At 38.3% G+C, this 24,153-nt stretch overlaps 1 protein-coding gene across 4 annotated transcripts in view; it reads right to left on the bottom strand.

Moving 5' to 3' along the window:
• The window catches only part of OCRL (OCRL inositol polyphosphate-5-phosphatase), a 53,393-nt gene that overhangs the window by 11,020 nt on the left and 18,220 nt on the right, over positions 1-24,153 (bottom strand). For all 4 annotated transcript variants that reach the window (XM_026018105.2, XM_072744519.1, XM_072744518.1 and 1 more), the window contains 14 exons: positions 23,657-23,767; positions 23,144-23,230; positions 22,400-22,520; positions 22,149-22,310; positions 20,881-20,982; positions 19,989-20,103; positions 18,794-18,910; positions 18,502-18,689; positions 16,403-16,514; positions 14,952-15,061; positions 12,930-13,065; positions 7,334-7,444; positions 6,527-6,692; positions 6,031-6,266 (listed from right to left, as the gene is read on the bottom strand). In XM_026018105.2, coding sequence (XP_025873890.1) covers positions 6,031-6,266; positions 6,527-6,692; positions 7,334-7,444; positions 12,930-13,065; positions 14,952-15,061; positions 16,403-16,514; positions 18,502-18,689; positions 18,794-18,910; positions 19,989-20,103; positions 20,881-20,982; positions 22,149-22,310; positions 22,400-22,488 — 1,644 coding nt within the window. In that variant the 5' untranslated portion in view covers positions 22,489-22,520; positions 23,144-23,230; positions 23,657-23,767. The remainder of the gene's footprint in view (positions 1-6,030; positions 6,267-6,526; positions 6,693-7,333; positions 7,445-12,929; positions 13,066-14,951; positions 15,062-16,402; positions 16,515-18,501; positions 18,690-18,793; positions 18,911-19,988; positions 20,104-20,880; positions 20,983-22,148; positions 22,311-22,399; positions 22,521-23,143; positions 23,231-23,656; positions 23,768-24,153) is intronic.

Here is a 24,153-nt window from a genome sequence, read left to right as displayed (position 1 = left end):
TGCAAAGCATGCCTTTGGGGGGTGCTGGGGTGGAGGATGAAAATGAGGCTATATAGAAGAAATGATATGGTCCCTGACTCGGGTTTGCAATTGAGTTGGAGTAAGAAGTCCCAGAATTTATAGCCTGATATTGTTATAATTCACACATATGGGTTCTCAGTAAATGGCTAATAGGGAAAACAAACAAAACTGGGGTTCAAAGGAAGGAGATGGCTTTCAGCTGGGGATATCGGGGGACTTTTCACAATAGAGATGGGACCTAACTAGCCTTTAAAAGATTCATAGGATTTTAAAGGAGTAGAGATGGGATGGGCACACTACAAGTGGAAGGGGCCAAAATAAATAAAGGTTCAGAGAAAGTAAATCCCAAGGTGAGAGTAGGGAAAAGTGGTCATCTATTCTGCAGGGAGCATGGGAGGATGTTGAGAAAACTATTGGGAAATAGAGGTGCCTGAGTGGCTCAGTCAGTTAAATGTTTGCCTTCGGCTCAGGTCATGATCTCAGGGTCCTGGGATCGAGCCCCACATTGGGCTCCCTGCTCAATGGGGAGTCTTCTTCTCCCTCTGTTTCTGCCCTTCCCTCTGCTCTCTCTCTCAAATAAATAAATAAATAAATAAATAAATAAATAAATAAAATCTTTTTAAAAAGGTAATGGGAAATAAATATGAAAAGGAATGTTGAAGTCAGACTTTGGGGGAACTTGAATGACAGGTAAAGCAATCCAGATTATATTTAGTAGGCATGGGGGAGCCACTGACTACCTTTAAGGAAGTAATAGGCCCAAAAGCTATATTACAGAAAGATCAGTCTGACAGCCCTGAAGAGGAAAAATGAAAGGGTAGTGATAGAGTCAAAGGGAATTGTTAAGAGGCTATCAAGGTAGGTCAAAAAGGAGAACGTTTTAATAATGGGAAAGTAATATTTTTTAAATGAATGGATAAAAGAAAACAAAGAAGAATCAAAAGGACTTTGATTAGATACTGATGGAGGAGCAGCACATTTACATTGAGAGTTTACTTCTCTGGCTACAGGCATATAGTAGATGTAAATAATATTTATTTTTAACAGTAGGCTGGATTCTGAAAATAAAAACACCACTTAGCCTCCACTAATAAACAGCATACTCCTAAGGTAGTCCTAAGGTTGCTGATAATCACTTAGCTCAACTGACCTGCCTACTTTGCAAAAGGCTGTGTGTTGATCACATTTAAAAAGGGAACCTAATTCAGGATTCCCTGGTGGAGCAACACAGGTATGCTACAAATGCACTGCAAATCAGTATTCACTCCAACATTCATCCATAAAGAAATTTTGCCAGTAGTAAGTACAGTTAAAATAATGTAAAAGAGTCATTTAGAGGTAGATTCAAATTTAAAAATAAAAAGCAGAAAACTGAATGCGTATCAAAGTTCTAGAAAGGATTAGTTCATGTGAACTATAAAGAGAAGAAACACAAACCATACACCAAACAGGATAAGAAATGAGTGGTTGGATCAGTAAGATGAAGTAAACACTTAGTGAAAAAATCACTGGGGATGAATTAATCACCAAGCTGTTATTTTTGTTATTTCAAACTTTGATATCGATCTCGAAATAAACGTGTCTCCAAGCAAATATAGTCTGTCCACCCATCCCTCAACCTTTTTTTTTTGTCCCTGTATCTACCAGCAAAACCTTTAACCAGATCTGGTAAATTCAAACCTGGCCTCTCCATTAGGTCCAATCTATAAGCAACACTAGACTATTCCTTCAAATGTCAATTTACAACCTCATACTATTCATAAAAGCCTTCTGATAGTTGTTGATGCCTCTGGCTTTGGCACAAACTCATCTGTGGACTTCAAGACTCTCTATCCCTTGCTCCTAACATACCCAAATCAGCCTCACATACTCTTTTTTTCCTTAATCTTCACTCTTCCTAGGGAAATCTTTTTTTTTTTTCCTAGGGAAATCTTAAAATTTTTCAAACATGGTCTTTTTTGCTTTCACCTAGCCTTTATTCATGATTTCCCTTATACCTGGAAGAACCTGCTCACCCAATATGTTAATACATATTTCTTGAGTACTTGGACTTGACTCAAAACACTTCTATGATGAACCCCAAATCACTTTTCTAGTCCACTTTATTCTTATGCGCTGAATTTGTTTCTAGTTGTTAATGTTACATAAAACAAATATTCAAAAAGCCAAAATAGGCTGGTTCTGAGGTTGATTGTTACAGAAATTAGCTGGTCAATAAGCTTTTATAGCATATAAGGCTTGAGTAAACAAGCACAGGAATCTATTGTTAATACAAATTACAAGCTCCACAACTCTCATTCTAAATGCCTTTCCAAAATATTGACTTACCAAACACATTGGACATTAGCCAGTAAAAGTAGTTATATGTTTAGATTACCTTTAACCAAATTTCCTATTAACCTTGATTTAGAATTCAGCCACACTGTATATATAAGTAAACTTTTATCACCACTAAATTCCAGGAACCCACATAAACTCCATAATACTTTGTATTCAATGTGTAATGAATAAGTATTGATGATTATGTGCTGGTTAATATGCTAGTTAACAAACCAGAAAAATCAATCTTTATTATGGAAAAGAATAAAGATAATTGCAAACAAATTCTCCTTTGCTCACCACTTGTGCTAATTCCAACTATTCTAATAGTGGCAAAGTCACTATCATTGAGAAGGGCAAGAAGAATGAAAAGGACATATGCCAATTATTTCACTGCACATTTGGTGGGAAGATGGTGTTACATAAGAATCTTTCTCAAACAGTACATGGAAAGTCAACATAAGCACTGAACTCATTTCTGGTTTCACCAAAATTTTAGAATGAATAATGCAATAAAGGATAACAGGTATCATTATTAATAGCATCATCTCATGGTATCTGAAATATCATTTTAGGTCTTGGAACAAATATGAACAAATGTAATAAAGCATTGCAGAAAGTCAATATCAAGTCAAAACAGAGTGAGAAGATATTATAAATGGCATACAGATAATCTTAGATTTCTTGTTTATTGCCCTACGCTAATATGGATAACTTCCTCATCAATGAGATACAAGAATTTAATAATACTGAAATGTGACAGGCTTTGGAAAAAATCAGAACCCTATACCCTACCGATAATAGCTTAGTTTAAAAGAATCAATGATGACCACAAACGTACAATTTAATAAGAACTCAGCAATTTCAATAATGAAAAATTATCAAGGGGGATCCCTGGGTGGCGCAAAGGTTTGGCGCCTGCCTTTGGCCCAGGGCGCGATCCTGGAGACCCGGGATCGAATCCCACATCGGGCTCCCGGTGCATGGAGCCTGCTTCTCCCTCTGCCTGTGTCTCTGCCTCTCTCTCTCTGTCTGTGACTATCATAAATATAAATAAATAAATAAATAAAAATTAAAAAAAAAAAAAGAAAAGAAAAATTATCAGGGTTCTATTTTTTTAAACCTTCAATCATTTGTGCACAAAAAAGGAAAAAAAAAAAAGGGCTTCCTACAGATCCATTCTACTAACTCCATTAAGGATTTTGGCTACTTCCTTTTCATGGTCAAACACTGAATTATCTGATAATATTTCAAATGAAATGAAACGTTTTCACACTGGTTGAGCCTCCTTCCAATCACTCTAATTAATACAGAACAATTACAATAAAGGGTATCATAATGCCTCTGCCAACTCTGACCAAAAATAAAACTAGTTTCCAGTTTACAGGAAATAAAGCAGAAGGAAGGAGTATGAAAGGATTAAATTTAAACAGTTACCAAGAGGAAACAGGCAAAGTTAGGAAACAGGGGATCCTTGACTGGACAACTATCCTGGACTCTTAAAAAGTCAATGTCATTAAAGAAATAAAAGATGAGAACTGTTTTACTCTAAAAGAGACTGCAGAGTGGCATCTGGGTGGCTCAGTCAGTGAAGCATCAGCCTTCAGCTCAGGTCGATCTAGGGGTCCTGGGATGGAGCCCCGTGTCAGGCTCCCTGCTCAGAGGGGAGTCTGCTTCTCTCCCTGCCCTCCCCCCACTCGTGCTCTCTCTCTCTCTCTCTCAAATAAATAAAATCTTTAAAAATAAATAAATAAATAAAAGAGACTGCAGAGACCTCGCCAAAGGTATTACATGAATCCAGATGAGATTTTGGCTTCAAAAAGCTATCAAAAAATTCCTAGGACAGCTGGAAAAATTGAAATATGGAGTGGCTAGTTTTCTTAGGCATAATAATGGTATTGTGATAATACAGAAATTGTCTTTTTTCTTGAGAGGCAGGCTAACATGTTCACCAGTGAAATAACTTATCACTACTTCATTGCAAATACCATAGCAAGAAAAAAAATACACGTCTATATATGTAAGGCATATAGGAGTTCATTGTGCTGTTCTTTTCCACTTTTCTGCGTATTTGCCACTTTCATAATTAAAATTTGGGAAAAAGAAAGCTGGAAAATGGTGTTTATGATGGAGGGAAGAGGGTAGGGAAAAAAAGGAAACTTTAGAATATATCCTAAATGGTGAAATAGTAAATTTGGAAAACAGAATATAGTGGTAAGAAAAAAAAAGTATAAAAAATAATAGAATGTAAGGATGTGAATTTCTGAAGAAAATGGTTCTCTTTTAAATAGAGGTAATACACCCAGTCATGAGGGCTCTAGGGAAACAAGTATAGTTCCAAGAAAGAATGCTGGGACTGGACTCAAATGTTTTAATCTGCCATCTGAGTCATAGCTAAAACAATTCCATGGCAACAGAACAGATCACTCTCAGACAAGCCAGCAGTTTACCCGCTGGTCTAGCCCTCCTTGCTAGATGATAAAGTCACTGCTCTGGTGAGGCTGAAAGGATCAACATGAATACTAATACTAATGATAAAGTATGGCTGTCACATCACCTCATTTTCTTTGGTAAAAGACCAAAGAGTATGCTTTTATAGCTCAAAGAGGTCTACATACAAACCCAGCAATATTTTCATTTAGAGGAAAAGTTCTTAATAGAATGAACTTGTTACTTAATCAGTTTATGTTACTGAAGATAATAAGCATTTCTTCCCTAAGGACACTGATATTAGAGGCTGGTGTCAGGGAGGGGAAATCCTACTCCTTCCCTTTTTAAGTGAGTCCCATTAAACATGCAGCAAACTTCAATGCACATTATAATAATCTGGGATGTTGATAAAATTCAGGTTCCTAAGCCCTGCACCCCAAGACTGTGATTCCATTGCCAGAGGTGAGCGGGGGGAGGGGGAAGGATCTGTACTTGTCCAAAGACCCCTGGGGGATTCTGACACAGGTACTCTGAGGTTCACTTACAGGTCTGGGCTGCAACATGCAGCCAAGTTTGGGATTAGATATGATGATATAGTGAGGAGTTGACTGGGAATCAGAAAGTCTGGGGACAAGGCAACCCCGGTGGCTCAGTGGTTTAGCACTGCCCTCAGCCCAGGGCCTGATCCTGGGGACCCTGGATCGAGTCCCACGTCGAGCTCCCTGCATGGAACCTGCTTCTCCCTCTGCCTGTGCCTCTCTCTCTGTCTCTCGTGATTAAATAAGTAAAATCTTTTAAAAAAAGAAAAAAAAAGAAAGTCTGGGGACAGATTTGTCACTAACTTATTCCACTTTGGGCAAGTTACTGTCTCCGTGCCTCAGCTTTCTGATGTGTTTAATGAGGATAATATTGCCCCCTGCCACTTACTGTTCCTTGCATACATGCTAATTTTTACAAAAGTATGAAGAGCATAACAAATAAGCATTAGACCTTTGAGAAGGGATCCTTTAATCTAATTCAGTGAACTTAGTATTATATATTATATTCCTGACAACAGCCCATTACAGATCACTCTCCTCTTTCCTTTTAGGCTTAATCTAATGAAAGTAATGCTAGAGTAAAGCAACATTCTTGCTATTATTCACCTGACAATTCCCCCCACCCTGACAAAAGAGAAAAGCACAGAGACAATGAGGACATTCCTTAAGTATTGTGAAAATTACATCCAGAGGAGGTTCCATGTCTTAGGATGTTTCTTACCAAGTCTATGAGTTTGGTGACGGGAACTTCTCTGATCGGTCTTTTCATTCGGCACAAGGCCTCCAAGGATGTACCAAAACAACTTGGGAGGTAATTTCCGCTAATGGTCAAGAAGTAATCTTTGCCTCGGTCCAGGTGAAGGACTAGAATATCTTCAATCTTATCTTCCCCTGAATTCAGGATGGTCACAGAGTCTTTACTGACATACACATCAAGGGAAATGTCCACTGTCTCATCTGAAATGTAAGAAATGACACATGGTAACAGAAACTTCTGGTGGAAAAGGAAAAGGGAGAGAAGCACCAACAGAAGTAGTGTCCTCTAAAAATCACCAAGTGATGGAGGAGAGACTGGACATACAAGAGATCTCCCCAATATAATGACAGTGAAGGTAAGAGACATGTGGTTAGAAAACAAGTAGTTAAAAAAGGGAGGGATGGGAGTCATGGGAAGATGGAACATTGCAAGCAGAGACAATGGCAAAGGGACAACTCACTTGGCTCCAAGTAGCCCTCAAAAGGTTCAGCTCGAAGCCATGGCTTGCAGTACTGGCTGTCATTAAGTTTAGGGATGAAAGAAAAATGGCAGGGAACCTGTCCATTGTTGCTGATCTGGAACTTCTCCTTTTGTAGTTGCCGAAACTTCACATTCTCAAACACAAACTGGGGAATAACAGACAGACACAAACATGCATCACTAGTAGGGGAGGTATGTCAGTTGGATTATTCCATAGAGAATATGAATAAAGAATAAGGTAATTATTAACCAGGTGTGCAATTGCTATATGCATTCACCAACTGAGCCAGCTGTACACCATGCCCTTTCATTTATTACTATATTCACACCAGCAAAGAAGGAATTTGGCAGCTCTTGCTACTTCTCTTATTGTTCCTGAGATCCTAAGAGGGTAACTGAGCCTTAGGGTTCAGGACATTCATCCCATGACCAAGTCCTAGTTCCTGAAATATGAATTAACCAGCAAGTCTGAAATATTAAATAAGAGCTGCTAACATCTGAGGGCTTTGTATCAGGAGCTGTTTTAAGAGCTTCACATACGTTAACTCATGTAATCCTCACAACCACCCCTTTAACCAGAAAAGGACACTGTGGCTCTGAGAGAGTCAGACATGCACCTGTGATCACACATCTACTAAATGACAGTGCTGGAATCAGAATGGAGGCAGTCTGACTTCAGCACACATGGTTTTTACCATTATGCTGTGCTGCCTCCTCTAACAAACATGATTTCCCCTGTACTAAACATGATGGCCAGTAGATGGGGAAGCCATGTATCTTTGCTCACCTCCCTCCTGCTGAGTTCTAAGGAAGGAAGGAAGTCATTTTCCATCCTGTCCATAATGCGTACAATATCCTCAAACACTTTCCGATACCTCCGTTCATCCACAACCTTCACCTGAAAGAAAACAAACCCTCTTTTTCAGTCTTATATGTTCCTAGCTCATCTTTTTTTGAGATTACCTAACAATTTAAAATGGGTTGTTACAACAATCATTTAAAATAAACTGTGGTGTAAATAACATCCTCAAATACTCTTAAATATCATTCCATACATAACTTTTATCTCAAAGAAAACAGATCCTTATTTTAGTCTTGTGTGCTCTCAGCCTGAATCTCTAAGAGTCTAACAATTTTTAAAATGTCACTAAAACAAATATCAATTAAAGTAAATATTACAGCATTACTCACTTTATGGTAAAGGTAAGGTTAATTGGGTAACATGCTGGAAAAGTTAAACCTCTGTGCTAGCTTGGCAGTCATATTTGGGAAGAATATTATCTTGCTCCAATGTTAAGTTATTTAGTGGTGGGGGAAATGTGACAATTGTGGTAAAAATTATTCCCTGCATTGCACAAAGTAAGTGTCAAAACATACCTGGTACCATTTCTAACACTGATCACAAAGCATTGAAACAGCAGAAAAAATTATTAAAGTATTAAATTCTATTAGCTGCTATGCATAATGCCAAAAATCATAATGTCAATGCACAGATTATATAATGATAAAAGCATGTTAGTAAATAGATCCTGTGGCCATTTTAGAAAACAGCCAATACAAAATGCCCTAGATTAGAGTAAAAGCATGACAATGGACAAACAAATAATTTCAACTAATAGATCAAAAACATCTCCCATCTGAAACAGCACTTTCAGCTTCCCGATATAGCTGTGGTTTTTTCACTATTAAAGCTTCATACAGATCAATGCAAAAAAGGGACATAATTAACATAGCATTTTAACATATTGAGATCCCAGTTTCTTTTGTGAAGAGGAAACTTCACAAATTCAATGCCAAAAAAAAAGGACTGATGCATTTAGAAGAGGTTGTAAATCAAATGTGGAAAATAAGACTATCAAAGGTGAGCTAAATATCTCAAAGATTGGAAAGGTTTTTACATATCTAAACCATAATGCCTGGAGAACTGAGAAGTAAGCAATCACTAGTGTCATGAGAGTCTATACTACAGTGTTAGGTTATAAGAAGAATTTTATACTTTTAAGTATTTTTATAAAATTTTGCAACTTGTGGGACGCCTGGGTGGCTCAGCAGTTGAGTGTCTGCCTGTGGCTCAGGTAGTGATCCCGGAGTCCCGGGATCGAGTCCCACAATGGGCTTCCTACATGGAGCCTGCTTCTCCCTCTGCCTATGTCTCTGCCTCTCTCTCTCTCTGCGTCTCTCATGAATAAATAAATAAATAAATAAAAATTTAAAAAATTTTTTCAACTTGCGTTTTTTTTTAAGATTTTTTTATTTATTCATGAGAGATGCAGAGAGAGAGAGAGAGAGAGAGAGAGAGGCAGAGACACACAGGTAGAGGGAGAAGCAGGCTCCATGCAGGGAGCCCGACATGGAACCCGATCCCAGGTTTCCAGGATCATGCCCTGGCACTAAACCGCTGAGCCACCCAGGCTGCCCAACAACTTGTGTTTTCATAAAGTATTTTACATGTGTCTTCTTTTCACAAGAACCTGTAAAGCTACCAAAGCTATCAACGATTTCTTCTGATTGTTGAAAATATCAAGATACAAATAGATCAACTAAGTTGCTCACTGCCACAGTTAATACCAGAAGTTGTATCTGGACCTCCAGTGCAAGATCCAAAATACCAGGTACACAACAGGATTAATTCAAGTAGGCAATACAGATGCCTTGGCCTACTGCATTTTTTAAAAGCTCTCTAGGCAATTTCTATGTCTACCAAAGTCTGAGAACCAATGCAACAGATCCCATTATCAAGTACTGGGGTGGAAACACTATCTCAGCTTAATCTCAGCCACCCCACAGAAAGTCTTCTAAAGTTAATTGGCCATTGAACATTTGGTCTCTTTTTTAACAGTCACTGATGACAATGGTGGTAAAAATATAATGTGGTTTTTAAAACCTCTAATCATAGCATGCCCAAGAGACCAAAATATGGGGTGGTTACTCAATAAACTCAAAGCCTTTTCTCAAGGATTATCAAGATCACACTCCTTAATGGTACATCAAGGATAATGAAGGGGAAAAACACCATAGAATGTCACTACCTGATATAACTCTTTAAAAAAGGAAATTACCAACAAAATTAGTATTTAAAAATGAGCTAGATGATCAATGAGCTAGATCTTTTTTAATGAGCTAGATCTTTATGTAATAACATGGATAGTTCTCCAAGCCACACCACTGAATTTTTTTTTTTAAAAAGCAAGCTGCAGACCAATACATACAGTACGAGACCATTTATAATATATGCACCAAAACACAGAACAATACTCTAATGTGTATGGTGCAACCGAAAAGCATACACAAAAGTCTAGAACTGTGTTGTTCATGATAATAGCCAGAAGCCACATAACGTACATTTAAATTTACACTACTTCAAATTAAATAGAAAATTCAGCTCTCTTGGATACACTAGCCACACTTCAAGTGATTAAGATTCACCTAAAGCTAGTAGTATTATACTGGACAGGACAGATCTATAACATTTCCATCATCACAGGAAGACCTATTCCTATTGGACTGTTGGTCTAGAGAGACATAAATTCATAACGGTAGTCAGCCTGGCTGGGAAGTGGGGGTTTGGGACAAAGGTGGGAGTGGGGGACAGAACAGGGATTAAAGAACTCCAGCCTTATCTGTACATTTTGCTTACATTTTTATTTTAAAGAAGCAATTTTGAATTCCTAAGGAATTTAAATAGTATTAAAAACTAGAAAGGTAGACCTTTATCAAAGATATACAAAAATACACAGGAAACATGAAAAATTTTTAAATATCCTGCTAGGAGCTCTAGATTAATATGTAATATTACAAACATTCCAAGGTTCTGAAAAGAAATACAAACAAAAAAGCCAAGCATACCTGATTAAACCAAAATGGTTAGTGTCTGGGGAAAGACATCCTTTTAAAAATGGATTAAGAGAACTCAAATGAAGAATGTACTGTAGGGCAGCCCGCCAGTACAAATGAGAAATTAGGTGGGCTAAAATTAGTATCTAAAGGTTTATCTAGCCTATAAGTTCTTTGGATCTTATAGAGGCATTATGAAGTTGGTGGAAAGAACATCAATAGGCTTGGGAGTTATTCAAGATTTGAATCTAAGTTCTCCTTCTAGTTGAATGCTTGTAAAGTTATTTAAACTCATTGGTTTTCCATTTGCTCATCTGTTAAATGAGAAATATTTAACCCAAAGCACTGCTGTAAGGAGTAAATGAGATGTGTATAAATTCTCTATCACTATCTCTGGTACATACTAGCTACTATTTGAGAAACAGTATTATTTACAATTCTTTTAAAATTTCAAAATGGACAAAAGTCATGATTGCCTCGGTAAAATTTAGATTGTATTCTAAGACTAAGACCTACTTTTGTAAATAAAGGAAATACCCCAAAGTCATCCCCCTTTAAGACAGGAATAGCACAAGATATATTGGCGATAATCTATCTGAAAAGCCAAAAGAATCAACACATACACCTAATACGTTCTTTGCATGTCTTACCTCATTAATCCTCATAAGTGGTACCATTGTCATCCCCATTTTATAGAGGAGGAAACTGAAGCACGGGGCTGTTACATAAATTTCCCATGGTTACATAGTTAGAAAGTGGTTGAACTGGGATGCAAGCAGTCTATCAAGTCCACCTTATTAAGCACTATATAGATTCTGACAGATTACATCACTGTTGGTCTGGAAAATCTACAGAAAATAATCTAAATGGGGGATCCCTGGGTGGTTCAGCAGTTTAGTGCCTGCCTTCGGCCCAGGGCATAATCCTGGAGTCCCAGGATCGAGTCCTGTGTTGGGCTCCCTGCATGGAGCCTGCTTCTCCCTCTGCCTGTGTCTCTGCCTCTCTCTCTCTCTCTCTCTCTCTCTCTCATGTCTCTCAAGAATAAATAAAATATTTAAAAAAACAAAATAATCTGTACTAGCTGTAATAAATCAACAAGATCCCAAGACATAACCTGCATACTATTAACATACTATTAATATGTAGCTAGAATATACAATGTGAAAACAAAAACTACTCACAACAGAGACATAAAAATTCAGTAACTGGCCATCAATCCAGCCCAGGATGAAACAAAGTTAAAGAAAAATTTAAAACTTGTACTCTCGGGGGCGCCTGGGTGGCACAGTCGGTTGTTTCTGACTCTTGGTTTTGGTTCTGGTCAGGATCTGAGATTGAGCCCCACATCAAGCTCCACACACTCAGTGTGAGATCTGCTTGGGATTCTCTCTCCCTCTCCTTCTGCCCCTCCTGCTCATGTGTGCACGTGCTCTCTCTCTAAGATAAATAAATAAATAAATCTTAAAATAAATTTTAAACTTATGCTCCAGGACAGGAAAAGTTCACTAAAATTACAGCTAACAGGGATCCCTGGGTGGCGCAGCAGTTTGGCGCCTGCCTTCGGCCCAGGGCGCGATCCTGGAGACCCGGGATCGAGTCCCACGTCGGGCTCCCGGTGCATGGAGCCTGCTTCTCCCTCTGCCTGTGTTTCTGCCTCGCTCTCTCTCTCTCTCTCTGTGACTATCATAAATAAATAAAAATTTAAAAAAAAAAATTACAGCTAACAACATGCCTTTTTATTTTTTAAAGATATTATTTATTCATGAAAGTCAGAAAGAGAGAGGCAGAGACATAAGCAGAGGAAGAAGCAGGCTCCCTGTGGGGAGCCCAATGTGAGACTCAATCCCATGACCCTGGGATCATGATCTGAGCTAAAGGCAGATGCCCAACAACTGAGCCACCCAGGCACCCCAACAGCATGCCTTTTAAGGTAAGATACAGATTTGGTTGTATGTTCATCATTCTATGCCTTTACTCCTGCTGTCCCCACCCCTCCACCTGAAACCTCTCTCCCAGAGCTTCCCCTCCTTACTATTTATCTGATGAGAGGCTACTCATTCTTTAAAACCTAGCTTCTAGGGGCACCTGGGTGGCTCAGTGGTTGAGCATCTTCCTTTGGCTCAGGTTATAATCCTGGAGTCCTGGGATTGAATCCCATGTTCAGGCTCCCTACAGGGAGTCTGCTTGTCCCTCTGCCTATGTCTCTGCCTCTCTCTCTGTGCCTCTCATGAATAAATAAAATCTTTTAAAAAAATAAAAAATAAAAAAATAAAACCTAGCTTCTAATTATTCCTTATGTATAACAACTTTAGTAGGCTAAGGTTACCACCCAGCCATTATGCAACATGAGAAACATCTGTGTCATTAAAAGGCTTAGCACATTAAGAACCATATGGACAGCGTTTGGGAGGTTTCTCATTTCTCAACGTTGCAAATGATTATTTGGTTATGGTAACATTTATGGCTCAGTGAACTACTGATTTGTTCTGAGTCTAAATGATGTTCTAAGAATACTTAACACACAAATAAATGAACAAACAAGTGTTTACCCCAATATGGAAGAGGGCGCTAACAGGCTTGTGGTCACTGGTTTTTAGTTCCATGTGACTCCGGTAATGAAGCTGATTAACATTTGTTCCTCTCCAAAGAATCCGGTCACACCAGGCTGGAACCCGACATTTCCCACTGCAAATAAAGAAAGGAAGTATAAAGGGAACATACCACACAAGAATGTAATACCTACCATACTGATTCAGACTGGGTTAGGCTATCTTTTATATGCTTTTCCTTCCCTAATGATTCCAACTATAATATTCCCTACTATATTCAGAAAGGATCTGTGTCTGCTTGTTTGCCACTGAATTCCCGACCCCTAGCACATTATCTTGGGCAAAGTAGGTGCTCAATGAATAGATATCTAATGAATGAATAAACAGTGCTCCCGGGATCCCTGGGTGGCGCAGCGGTTTAGCGCCTGCCTTTGGCCCAGGGCGCGATCCTGGAGACCCGGGATCGAGTCCCACGTCGGGCTCCTGGTGCATGAAGCCTGCTTCTCCCTCTGCCTGTGTCTCTGCCTCTCTCTCTCTCTCTCTCACTGTGTGCCTATCATAAATAAATAAAAATTAAAAAAAAAAAACAGTGCTCCCAAAATTAGCATTACATCTTTAACAACATTGCCCCAGGGAAAATATAATAGCCCCTTCTTAAAATATCCTCAGAAGGTCAGGATTATATTCAGCACACTTTGCTCAATGAACTGCAATGACATTTCACAACAGACAACTAATAAATAATCTAAATATCCAGGCAGCCTGGGTGGCTCAGCGGTTTAGTGCCTGCCTTCAGCCCAGGGTGTGATCCTGGAGACCTGGTATCAAGCCCCATGTCAGGCTCCCTGTATGGAGCCTGCTTCTCCCTCTGCCTATGTCTCTGCCTCTCTTTGTGTGTGTCTCATGAATAAATAAATAAATAAATCTTTTTAAAAAATCTAAAAATCCAATCCTATATTCCTAGACTGGGCTTAATTTCTGGAGATAATAATAGAGATTTCTCCTTTACACCTGGACTTTCATGACAAGTCTAGCTTCTTTAAATAGAGATGAACTAACATTTACGCAGCATGCAAATCTGAACATATAACAGCCCATAGATTACTAAGGTAGGGTAAAAAGCCTATTCATCATTCTATTAAAATAAGCAATACCCTGTACACCTGATCCAGAAGGTGACACAAATAAGTTCTTATCAGTAGCTCTTCAAGTGACTCTCAAGTCAGGTGATGGAAGAAACAAGGTGAAGTGTACAAGATATGTCAGTGTCATTTTTCATTTGCTGGCCAACCAGCTCCCTCAGGCATAGGGACACAGACTCCTCTCCACCTCCACCCCAGTGCTCCGAGTCTAAAGAAGTTGAACATGCCCAGAGATTTTCTTTCTCTTTCAAGCTTCTGGGCTCAACCAGCTAGGACACCACAGGAAACAAGAGATAGTAGATACAAGACCATTACCAGGAACATACTGACAGGGGTGCTTTACTAGGGGTAATTAAGAAATCAAAGCCCCCCACCCTTAGAGAGTGGTTCTTAGCTTTCTCTGGCAGTTGCAGAGTTTGGGCCCAGACATCAGTATTTTTTAAGAGTCCAAGAGATTCTAATGTGTAGTTAGGATTGAGAATCACTGTGCTGGAAGAACCTTTTTTGGATCACTTTCTGGTGTTCTGAGTTAAAGAGTTGCAAAGCAATTTGGAAAAAACAATCAGAACAGGATAATTGGTAAGGAAATAGGGATGGGATCAGGAAAGTAAAAATCTAAGTAAGTCTATTAAGATGATAGAAATAAGGCATTGCAGGCAGTCCATAAAACTTCAGCATAAGTAATCACATAAGTAATACTTTCTTAAGATAAGCTCACCTTTAGTACACATGAATTAAAAACTCTTCTGTAATAGCACTGAGCCATTAAGTTTATGTCTCCTAGCATGACTGAAAAAATTCCTAGCCCTTCACCAACACAGAGGGAAAGAAATAAGACCAGGCCTGAATCCACTCCAGGAGGAGGTTTTTGCTACTTTACCTGGAATCCCATCGGTCTGTTTTAGAATCATATTTATAAGTTGGGATAAACTTAATTTCACCTTCAGTGAAGTCAACAAAAGCTTTTTTCTGTGTGCGCTGAATATTTAGCTGGAGATAGAAAGAAGCATCATGTAAGCAGGGTAACACCATCTTAATACAAGTGATAATCAAGTTGACCAGCCATTTCTAACTATCTAGTTCCATAGCTTTTGCAAATGTCAGAATACATAAATAAAATCTCTGTACCTTATGAATTAAAACCTTGCCATTCCCAAGGCATCTAAACTCATTCACAGATAGGATGCTCATTATGAGCACACTGCTAATTTTTTATTGCTAATAGTCATTGGATAAAATGGAAAAATGAAATATGAATAATTGTACATTCTCTGAATTTGGGCAGAAACCATCGAGCACAATTTTAATTAAAAAAAAAAACACAAATGTTGAATGGATAATTCCAAAAGCCAAATTCAGTGAATTATTACGGATCGTTCTGAAAGTTATCCTCACTCAAATACTTTGCCAAAATTACCTAAACTCAGAATTTATTGCAACTGTACCCCCTTTGGAAGCATGAGAGAAGAAGAAATGAAAAGAAATCCACCAGCCAACCTCAATATGAAGAAACAGCCAAAAAAGGCTCACTATAAAAAACCATTCTAGTGCAAAACTCCTAAATTTTTACCATGTCTGAAGGTCAAAAAGGCTTACATAAGGATTTAAAGACATTAAAATCAAGTTGAAACATTTTCTTCCCTTAAGAAGCATTCACTTTTAGCAACTAGTATCCACAAGCTGAAGTAAAAATTCAAGTCATGTGCCAGGTTCCAAAGCAAATTTACAGAAACCTAGGTTCCTGAATATCAAGTTTTATATAAATGTTACCTAATCAATGCTTTCCCCACAGGTTTTAACATCTATAAGCCATATATCCCCAACTTCTCAATCAGTTCCCATTAGGCCACAGTCTGTGTTATTTGCCCCAAACTTCTCTTCTGTTCTTCCTGATCCCCTCCCAGGGCCTCCCTCTGTTACCTCCATCCACACTGCTGCTAAGCCTGCCAAGTAATCACAGAGCAACTTTCCCTGTTCCATCTGCCAAACCACATCAACATAGCTGAAGGCCCACTTCCTCCAGGAAGTATTCTCCAATTAACCCCACCCATTATCCAATTTATTGGATATAGATCTCTGGAACCTCTTCTTGACAAAGACAATGAATAAATGTTATATTTACTTTTTATCTCCCCTGTTTCTATACAAGCACTTAATAAAAGCACTACAAACCTTGTGTGTATCTGCTGCACCACCAGTCACACTGTTTTCCCAGGACAATGAGACCTTTCCATTTATTCCTAGAGTAAGACACAGCTCCCACACACATATTTCATAAACCTAACAATTTTATCTGCTATCTAGGAAAGTACCTATAACACGAAATTTCACCTGGTCAAATTTCAAGAGTCTCTGAAGGTCATTCTTGTTAATAAGACTCTTCACTTCATTGGCATCAGGCATGCAAAGTCTATAGTTCAAATCTCCCAACCAGATGACAACACTGAAATATCAAGAAAAACATGAACAAAGTAGCAATAATTAGCATAAAAAGGCAATCAGGGAAAATGGAGAGAAGAGAACTAGGTAGATTATTCATAAGGATTTATTTATCACTGAGACAAGGGGTTTAAGCTGTAACTTACCCTTCAGAGGGAAGTACTATCAACACATGAGAAAGACTAGGGATTACCAAATAGGTGGGAAGATAGGCACTCCATACATAAAGAACAAAGACAGGGAAATACAGCATATGTGTGGGATTCAGAAGCCAAGGAGTTAACTGCCTAAAAGAAGCATGTAGTTTATTTGCTGAACTAGTGCCAAAATTTTGTCTGGCTGCCTGCCAGGTCTCCAGGGGAAGAGAATCTGAACATTTTCTGCCTCTTTGAGCCCAGACATTCTGCAGGCTCTCTAATAAGGTCCGTGTGGTCTGAGTGACAGCTCTTCCCAGTCAGGACCCTAGCAAGCCAAACTAGGTCCACAGCTCTCCACTATAGCCAATCTCCCTACCCCTGTCCCAGATCCACAGTCCAAGTCCCAGGCAGGAAGGAGACTGGCTTGCCCCAGGATTCTCAGGCTCCCAATCAAAGCAACAGGCCCCTAGATGTCCTGAGAGCCCCCATAGGGAAGACCCTGAAATTACTACACTAAAAGGGTTTCTCCTTGTGAGCTATCTCAAGTTCTGATTGGGTCTCTTTGCTCATTTTAACTGCAACACGAAATTTCTGGAATTCTGAGGAAACAAATTTAAGGAATTTCAGGGCAACTTTATGACTATTAATGTCAAGGCCTTGACTTTGCTACCATGAAAGAGAATTGTACATGATCCTAATTGTTGAGACAATATGGTAACAGGTCAATATTACTACCCTTCCATACTCTTTCCTCAATTACTCTACTGATTCTAATATTCTAAACTATCTTTTGTTTTCCTACTAATTGTCATCTCAAACCACTCTCAGAATTTCAATTACAAGTATTAATTTCTTGACAACTAATCATTTTCTACCACCCAACCCATCCCTCAACTGATTTCTGCTTCTATCCTATTAAGTCCTATTCTCCATGAACTTTTCATATTATTCTATTGATCCATCACTGTCTAAATCTTCATTGCCCCTATTCTTAATGACAGCCACTAAAAAGAATATAGATATATATAATATAGTATATACATAATATATACACTAATATATGTAATATAGTACACACACACATGCACAGGCTTGAAAAGAGACCCACAATAATAGGATAATATAGTCCTATATAGTAAAGTGCATGTGTTTGTATGCTTATGAAGGTCTAGAACAGCACTATTCAAAGGAAATAAAAAGCACATCACAAACGTAATTTTAAATTTTTTAGTAGGTACATTTAAAAAGTTAAAGAAATAAGTGAAAATCACTTTAATGATAAATTTCATTTAACTCAATATATCCAGATTATCATTTCAACATGTAATCAATATTGAAAAGCTGAGATATTTTAATTTTCCCACCAAGTCTCTGAAATCCAATGCACAGTTTATATTTATAGCACATCTCAATTTGGACTAGCTACTTTCAAGTATCCAATAGCCACCTATGGCTACTAGCTGTTACGTTGGACAGCATAGTTCCAGGATACACAGTGAACTAATAGGTTCCTTTGAGGGACTGGCTGGGGAGAGCAGAGTGATTTCTACATTTATATAATCTTTTATTATATTTACAATGAACATTTCTATTTTATAATAAAAAACAATAAAACCGATTCCAGTTGACAGCTACCTCCAGTATTACTCTCTGGTGCCCACTAAGAGAACTTATCTTACCTCTGATAACAAATCTGGTTTCTCTGCCTCAAGGAATCTGCTATTTCCCCAAAACCCTCTCTTTGTGACCACAATCCCTAAATGGTAATCCTTCACTCTTCACAGTTCTATAATTTCCTATTTAATCTCTTCTCAGCCCCACTATTCAAAGGCCAAAGGAGAGTTAACCACTCACTCATGTTTCATGATGTTCAGCTGTGGGAGGGTCTGATTTGGGACCACAAAACTCATGCGTGCACAGATGTCCTTATAATCTTGATTCCTTCTCTCAAAGTCCTCCACATGGGCAGCCAGGTGGGAATTGACAATGCAAAAGGTAGTGTTGTGAAACACAAATCTCACAGCTACCCCACCTTTGTTTCCCTGTTAGCAAGAGTAATTATTCATGGTTAGTACAAAGATGCAACTAGCAGTTGAACTTCACATGGACATAAATGATAATCAAGCTCATTTCCAAAGTAACTTGCCATTTTCCCCATGATTCCAGTGCCAACTGTTTCTGTAGCAACATCACGAATATATCGCCACTGGTCCTTTCTGGCAAATATGAGAAGCATCATCCCAACAAGGCGGACTAGTTGAACCTATGAGTTTCAGGGAATTAGAAAAGGTTCATGTTAATACCACTCTTTGCCACACATCTAATCCCACAACTAATTTTCCACCAAGAAGATATTAATAAGGTTCAAATCTGAGTCCAAATTCTCTAATTTCCTAGTGGACCCTATACAAAGTAAATAAAATTTCTCTGGGGAAGCTCTTATCTGACTCTGACCAGTAGAAGTTAAAAGTCTTTGGGGACATCAAGTTCTACACTCAGCTTTAGGATCCATTATTTTAATCACATCTAAACCTACCAGGATATACTACCTCTATCCCAGCTTGCTCCTTTCGCCTTTCCTTCCTAGTTTCTGATTTCCAATTTCTCAAGAAATTAAAATTTATAAAATAGCAATCTTTTTTTAACTTTGACTATTTTAAGTCTGAGAACTAGAGCCAGAAATATGTCTGAAATATGTGTTAGTCAGGGACCTTTATGAGAGTAACACCTTCAAGATTTTTATTACCCATATCCACTGTTAGAAGAAGTAGATGAAAATTATTCAGATGACTGCTTTTAATGGGCTTACTATGGTAGCCATGTAATTAAAATAACTCTTCTGGAAACTTCTATCACATGCTTTCTAAAGACCAGCATACTGGCTCACCTTAAAGTCAACCCTACTTTTGATTTAAAACAAATTTTAGAACTCATTTAAATTCTACAACACTTCTTGCTGATTCCACAGCATGCATACCCTATGCACCCACATGCCTCAAACTGCTTTTCCGTAAAGCATCTCATTCTGACCATGGCAGTGAACAATTCCAATCTTAAACTCTTAATGTTACAAGTAATTATTTTAAGCTAATTGTCATTGTGAGAGTAAATTTTTTTTCTCCTAAAAGCTACCTAAGCAATGAAAATATAGGATCAGAAAGCTCAGGAAAAATTTTTTTTCTAGAAAATAGGTACAAAGTATTAGTCTGGCCTATTGCAGTATTACACACAGGGAAGAAGTCAATTAAACCATTCTTTTGGAATAAGTTCTAGATAACAAAATAACTTCTAGTGAGTTCTATTTAGGTGTCTATTTAAAAAGATAATTAAATGCAGCTTACTTTCTTATACTTGGCTTTGGAATGCAAACTCCTCTCCACAGCCATGGACCACTCTTGTTCTTTCACAGATTCAAAGTAGAAAAAGGCTTCTGTGCTCAAGTCTAGCTCTTGGAATCTGCAAAAAAGCAAAACAAGAAAATGTGAGATCTATACATATCCCATAATTACCTCTGACTACCTCCCATTTTCAGAGACATTAGGTGAAAAGGAAATGGAGAAAGAGATAAAATTTTATAGAACTGCTCTATTGACCCAGATAATCAGTAAGGACAAGCAGGTGTCTTATTTAAAAGACCTTCTATAAGTATATGCACATGCTATGCAAAATAAATCTTTAAAAAGTGGGGGAGAGGCGCCTGGGTGGTTCAGTCAGTTGAGAGGCTAAATCTTGATTTTGGCTCAGGTCATGATCTCAGGGTCCTGGGATCCCTGCTCAGTGGACAGCCAATTCAAACATTCTCCCCCTCCCTGCCCCTTCCCCTACTCAGGCACTCTCTCTCATTATCTCTCAAATAAATAAATCTTTTTAAAAAGCATATGCACAGACTATGCAAAACATAAACAAAAAAACAAATAAAAAACTTCCACAAGTGATAACAGTGGAGCTTTTTTAATACATCCTAGGAACATTCACAGTTGGAATTGACCTCAAGTCTCAGTTTGTATTAAGAATGCAGTTTTCTTTGCATTTTGAGAGGACTAGATGTTTCCTTTCACCATTTCAGGTATCATTCCTTTCTTACCTCACAAATTTGATCCACAAGTTAATTCTCACATATAGTCTTATAGTGGCTTTTTACCAAATAGATAAAAAAGAAAAAAAGGAGGGCAAAATGTCATATAAACTAATACCAAACATACAGCCAAAGGAAATTCCAGATGTATTCTTTACCCAATGCAGTAGATATCAGGAGGATTTGAATCACAGTTCAGCCAAGGTTCCAACTCACTATCTGGAGACTGGCCATTCACATTCCACGTTCCAACAAAAAATCTAATACACAATACCAAAAAATTATTTGAAAATGAAGCTCAAGTATGAACCAATGAAGTTCTCTCATCACTTTTATACAAGGGTATGTTCACAATAAGCCAACGTAATTTCTCAAAATGTTTGCTATGCACATAAGAAAAACCACTTGCATGTAGAATACAAAGGCAGTAGGCTTATTCTCTAAATTTTACATTAGGTGAATCCACAAAAAGGACCAAGTCTCCATTCAAAAAATACAAAGTTGATGGTTCCACCCAAACTTATACTTGAAGGGAGAGCTTGTAGATGGGAAAAAGGTATCTTCATGCTGTAAATATACCTAATGTGGATAACTGTTCCATAAGGAGCTATAGTTGAATCAAAAAACTCATTTCCTGAAGGATTACAAGGACATCTGTGTAGGAAATTCTGTTGAGGCAGATATAGTATTAAGGGGGAAAGCAGAAGGGAAAACTCATAATTGTCTTAACTGTTTACATACAAAAATAAGCATCATGGGGAATATAAGGAACTACAGGTTTTAACATAGGGATATAATTACAATTGAATTAGAACAAATGAGGCATAATGGGATAGCAAGCAGATGGGGCTGGAATCTTAGACTACTAAGGGTACATGCTGTTCACAAATAACAAGAGAAATGTTGCTGCTTTGCACACCGGAATATGCTCCATGCCACACCGCACACACCTGGTCCAGAAGATGCAAGAAGTAAAGGTGAAATGAAAAATATGATACAAAGAATCTAAGATCTCTCAATCAAGAGGACTGGGTAAAATTTTCTGTACTAAGTCAGTTAAGCTAGTGGTAATGGCAGACATTAATCTTCCAATATTAGTAAAAAAAATTCAGCAGACCAGAAAGATAAACACACTTGCTTAAGGAATGTGCTAGGAGACAATTCTCTAATCCATGTGAGCTTGATTTAGTTCTGAGTGGCTAGTACCATTAGTAGACACAGTATTATTAGTAGATAGAAAATCCAAGGGAAATTGTAGCATTTGCATTATGTTGAATATGTATATTATTGACTAATATAGAGACAGGGGCTTGAGCTAGTTGACCATTCCTTTTATTAAGCTTTTATTCTTTAATAAGCTAATTAATACCTTGAATAACAAATGGCCATTGTTTGCCATACCTCAGTTGGTAGAAAAGAAACTAACCTGAAAGTCTGAATGTTGACATACTCTTTCTCTCGCTTTGCCAGGATATGTTTGATGAGACCCTCCCGCTGCCCAGCCTGGGTATTTGGTACAAAGAGCTTTCTCATGGTGTTGGTCACTTTGGGTTGTTCCTTGTTAGAACCTTCTTTGTCACGTGGAAGCCTAGCAAATAAATGAGAATTTCAAAAGTGAAACTGCCTTATAATAAAAAGGTCTCCGAAATGGGAAATATGTTTTGACATAGGACTTACATTCTGTTCACTGAAGGGGGTGGGGGCGGGGGTTCCCGATGAATTGCTGTAGGATGATTTTGTGAAATAATTTTCTTGTCCAAATTCATAGATGAAAAATTATCCTCAAATCCAAGAAGCCCTAAAGTACACATAACCCAGAGTCAAAGGGGGAAAAATAAAAATAATATTCAACTTATTCAAGATAGAGCTTTACTTTGATCAGTGGTTTTATTTGATCACTATTTGCTCAATGGCATTACCAAACATAAGGATATCCTGAAGGACTTGACATATTAACTAGAACAATAGCAAGTTACATTAGTTTGTAATCTGAATTAACAGCTAACATTTATTGAAGACTTAGCATAATGACTGATAATAAGGGATTTTATCATTATCTCTTTTAATCATCACAAAGACCCCACAAGGCCAGCATTATTAAAAATCTTCCCAAGTTACAAAAAAAGAAATGGAAGCTCAGCATTGTTGAGTAAATTGACCAAGGTCATACATAACTAGCAAGCAGTTAGGCCCTGGAGCCTGAAATTTTTACCACACTGCTAAGCAGGCTCCTGAGGAGCTAACATGCCACAGAAATGATCAGGAATGAACAGTAGTCAGTGGGCATGGACTCAGTAAAACCACTTAACAGGAGAAGGTGTCTGGGATTGACATTAATCCATTTTATCTTATCTGTCTAGATAAAATCTATTTACTCTTCAATGATCATAGCAACCAGGCAAAAGAGAATCGTTCCAGTACCTGAAAAAACAGGTTTGTCCTTAGTGTCTAATTTCTGGTACCAGCTAGATGAGTCCTTTTGCTCTGGAACAAGAAGTTGTGACTGAGCTAGAGAGATAAGAGTGATTGTCAGAAACAGGGGATGTTACATGGGTTGCTTTCATGACAGCCCTTCATTGAATGGAATTTACCATAACCAAAATTCACTCAGCACTCCTCAAAGGCAGCATTCTTGAATATAAAGGAAGAGACTAAGAAAATGAGGGCAACTCTGGGATCATCTGGGATCATATAGTCTTCATTAAGTTGTCCATGCCATGACACTGAAGATTCTAGAAAATGGCTCAGTGTCCTTATAGCTGAGTAGACTTGTTTCCTAACCTAATCCTGGGTTCATTCCTGAAGGCAGAAAGTTCAGCACCGAAGACAGAAGGGGTAAGGTACTTTGTTAATGGCTGCTTGCCTCTGAGTCAGCATGTCAGCATTTCACTGCCACTCAAAGAACAGAAAGAAAACTGCTGAGTCTTGAGTTACCTTCCTGAGCAGCAAGGACCTCTGAGAGGAACTTCAAGCAGTGTTCCTCATCAGGAATTTCAAAGCACCGCTCTCTGATCCGGTCCCCCTGAATCCGAATTTTGCAGCCACCTAAAAAGAAGTGAAATCCACACACATATATCTATGGAATACATACTTTCTTGGGGTCATACTCTCAACTTATCAGTTTAACAGGAAAAGGTCCAGATCACAAATATTCTAAGATCTCTAATGTAGGAAATATGTCTAGAGGATCAGGGGATTTGGTGTGGGGGTGGTGGAGGACACAATACAGGGAGAAAAATCTAAAGGGCTGATGAACTGTGTCAAGGAGCAGCCCAATTACAGTGGTATGATACATACTAAAATCAGTGTTCCTGGGATCCCTGGGTGGCGCAGCGGTTTAGCGCCTGCCTTTGGCCCAGGGCGCGATCCTGGAGACCTGGGATCGAATCCCACGTCGGGCTCCTGGTGCATGTAGCCTGCTTCTCCCTCTG

This window comes from Vulpes vulpes, chromosome X, assembly GCF_048418805.1.
Source record: "Vulpes vulpes isolate BD-2025 chromosome X, VulVul3, whole genome shotgun sequence".
NCBI lineage: Eukaryota > Metazoa > Chordata > Mammalia > Carnivora > Canidae > Vulpes > Vulpes vulpes.
This window is presented reverse-complemented; position numbering and strand designations above follow the sequence as displayed.